We start from the raw sequence: 3,335 nt of genomic DNA on the forward strand, positions 1-3,335 counted from the left end.
GTGAGGAAGAGGAACAGGGGAGAAGAGGAGAAGGAAGGGAAAGAGGAAGAAGTAGAGCGAGCAGTTGAGTAAGTCGTTTGAGTCTGGTTTGTACTTGGGCCTTGAATATACAAGAGGACCCAAGGAGAATAATAGAGTCAGTTAGTTGGTTGGCCTTGGGCTGGATCTAGAGAGTTTGTAATTGGCTTAGACTCCATTATGAGGAGCTAAGAGAGGGTGGTTGGGCGGATATTATTCAATATACTTCTCAGTTCTAACAACATAACATATCACTTCACAATGACAAGGTAAGGTAAATGCTTGCATGGTCGTTATACAACTTCAACCACTTCTAACACAGAGAAACTGACACAAGTTTCTGTAAATGTGTGTGTGAGAGAGAGAGAGAGAAAACAGTTGTTGTAGAAGATTTACTTCATCCAGCAACTGTGCCCTTGCACTCTCAGTTTTTTTATCGTAGCGCCTTAGGAGCTGGAGATCTGTAGCTGAAATCAGCTTAGTTGTCATGTAAGTCTCCCATGGAATGTCCCTTTGCAATACCTGCAAAGGTAAAATAACAACAGAGAGTTGTTAATAATAGATTACCAAGGGAAATCGGTAAAATAAAATTTCCATCCAAAATTTAACAGTTGATCCATTTTTAGAAAGGAACAAGAACAAATAAGTTTTAGCTAACGTAATTTCAAACACTGTAAACTCACTGAAAAAAAAACACATGATCAACATATCTAAGCATTTTAAACGACATGATCCTTGTAAAAAAACTTGTCATTATTCACATTTTATCTTTCGTTGCTAAACATATTCAGACCAAAACAGAGTTAAACAACAACATCATATCACCAACCTGCTCCGTAGACAGTTCCGCCTGATCCATAGAGCTGGTTCGAATCCCTACATAATCTAAATCATGGCACGATGATTACGAGTTTCGAAACAGACCTTGATTCAAATCAACTAAAATGCCTAACGAAACACGATCTACAAGCATTCGTGAAATGTCAAGAATAAGAGAAGCTAAAACAGATCAAGTAGCAAACGCGATTCCAAGTCTCTTTCGAAAATCGATTGAATCAGATGATGATTGATGATGAGAAGAAAGCAAACAGAGGAGGAGCGACATTGACCTGAAGATCGCAAACGAGTTGATCGCGACCGGGAACGAAGAAGACAAAGTAGTGAAGGATCTCTATTCTGTGACGATAAGGAGGACATATAGATAGATAGAGAGCTTCTCCGAAACTCGAATCTGAATCGTGGAAGAAGTTAAAGAGTAGTCGCGGGCAATCAAAACAAAGATCAGACGCTGACAGTTTTATAAGTAAACTACAATACTACCCCTGTCTTTGCGCATTTCCGGCTGTTGATTTAAAACCAAGGTTAGTAATCCGGTATAGACACCGCTTAGCTTTAGACCATCTCCAACCCACTTCTATTTCTATCTCTATATTTTCCTCTACAATAGATAAACTCTATTATAGAGGTGAAAATGCTCCAATGTACACTCTATAATAGAGTTCCTCTATTTATAAGGAAAAATATAGAGATATGTTTTTTTCACCTCTAAATATAGAGATAAAAAGTTAATTTCCTCTATATTTTCCTCTAAAATAGAGAAACTATATTATAGAGGCATCTATTGGAACATTTTTACTTCTATAATAGAGATTTCTATTTTAGAGGAAATTATAGAGTTGTACATTGGAGATGCTCTTAGACGATTTTTATCTGGTTATATAACCAAAACGATTTTTTAAAAGAAAAATTATTTTAAATTGGTTTAAATTGTTATAAGCTGATCTAAATCAATATATAATTCGACTATACGCTAATCCATTATAGAGCATGTGCCCACCAATTTCTTTAACATTGTTTATAATAAAGTTAATGGCATAAATGATTTGATCATTTTGGTAAATCTAATTAACATCTTCATGATACAACTAACTGGAGACGCACCACTCAAGCAGATTAAACATACACAGAACAGACATATCATTCCATCAATAAAGCAGCTTCGGAAAGATGTTGTTTTGAGGAAGAGAAATGATCATTAACTCTTTAAGTCCAGATAGATCCTTGAAGCAGTTTTGAGTAGATTTATAATGCACTAGGGGAATGTCCGCGGAATATTGTTTTATTATTGCTAAGAGCAAGATTTTTTGGATAATGTAATTTTGTTGTCGTTTTTATTTGTTAAGAGCATTACTTGGTATTTTTAGTGTGTTTTGTAATAGTAGGTGATATATTAATATATTTTGTGTTTGTTTTTTTTTAATAATTTGTTTTTGTTTGTATAGTACTTGTTAGTAGTGAAGTGAGCCTCTAACATAAAAGAATATTGAATTTCAATAACTTTGTATCTACGCATTTGTTGATTATAAGATTAACGGTTTCAGCGTCAAAATTATATTTTATTTTATTTTTTTGAAAATTATAACTATGTTTTTTGCCCCCTCCCCATATTTTGACCTTGAGCTGTCACCGTCTATGTATTTCGTTATCTTTCTGGTGTGCGATAGTTCTCACCATCACCGGAAAAAGATTCACCTCTTTCTCTTGTTCTTCCTTGCCTTCATCACATGTGAGATTATATGATATTTGTTGTAGATCAGGTTTATGAGTTTTCAGTTGTTCGGTTGATTCTCACGGCATTGTAGGCTGTTCCAGTCAATATTGACAGGTCATCTTCTTCCTTAGATTTCAGCTGATGTTTGGAACTGCGTCTCTTTGGTTGGGCCAGAGTTTAGTCGTCTTTAATGTTGTATTCATCGTTGTTGGCTTACCGTCAATAGTGTCTCTGTTCGTCTTGGTTTTCAAGATCTATTTTTTGGTGTTCTGATTTATATGTTCTCTTTTATATCTCGAGGACGGCTCAATAGTTTGCTGATTTCATTTCGTCTCCCTTTCCCTCTCTATTCTCGCATCTCTTTGCAGCTTTCATCGCATCTCTGGTGGCTCTCCCTTTCACCATGTTTGGCACTTCAGGTTTGGATAATGTTTTCGTTCGTGTATGCTATGTGGGCTTCGAAGGTTATTTATGGTCTCAAGTTTAGTCTCTGATTTCTCAGTGGTTGTCTTTCATCCTCCCTCTCTCAAGTTGTTTCTTTTCTATATTTCTCTTGGTATAGGTGTGCGGAGTTAGTCTCTTGGAGCTTTGGTCCCTTCTATCCAGAGCTTTGTGGTCTTGCACTTGCATGGCCGTCTTGTATGGTCTTATTTAGTTTGTGAGGGGTTTCTTACCTTTTAGCTACTGGTTGTGATTCCAGTGCTTTAGTCATATATCATCCTGCTTCTTTGTGGCTTTGGCCTTTCGATTATTATTCTTTCTTTGT

The 3,335-nt window shown here is 36.1% G+C and overlaps 1 protein-coding gene across 3 annotated transcripts in view; it reads right to left on the reverse strand.

Annotated features, from left to right (window-relative positions):
- Positions 1–1,283, reverse strand: part of LOC106331277 (V-type proton ATPase subunit H-like) — an 8,132-nt gene extending 6,849 nt beyond the window's left edge. For 2 of the 3 annotated variants that reach the window (XM_013769600.1, XM_013769599.1), the window contains exons 1-3: positions 1,128–1,276; positions 848–903; positions 415–540 (exon numbers count right to left, since the gene is read on the reverse strand). In XM_013769600.1, coding sequence (XP_013625054.1) covers positions 415–540; positions 848–903; positions 1,128–1,215 — 270 coding nt within the window. In that variant the 5' untranslated portion in view covers positions 1,216–1,276. Of the gene's footprint in view, positions 1–414; positions 541–847; positions 904–1,127 lie in introns of all 3 variants that reach the window. The other variant, XM_013769601.1, reaches the window with a different exon arrangement.
- Positions 1,284–3,335: the final 2,052 nt, after the last annotated feature.

This window comes from Brassica oleracea, chromosome C3, assembly GCF_000695525.1.
Source record: "Brassica oleracea var. oleracea cultivar TO1000 chromosome C3, BOL, whole genome shotgun sequence".
Taxonomy (NCBI): Eukaryota; Viridiplantae; Streptophyta; class Magnoliopsida; order Brassicales; family Brassicaceae; genus Brassica; species Brassica oleracea.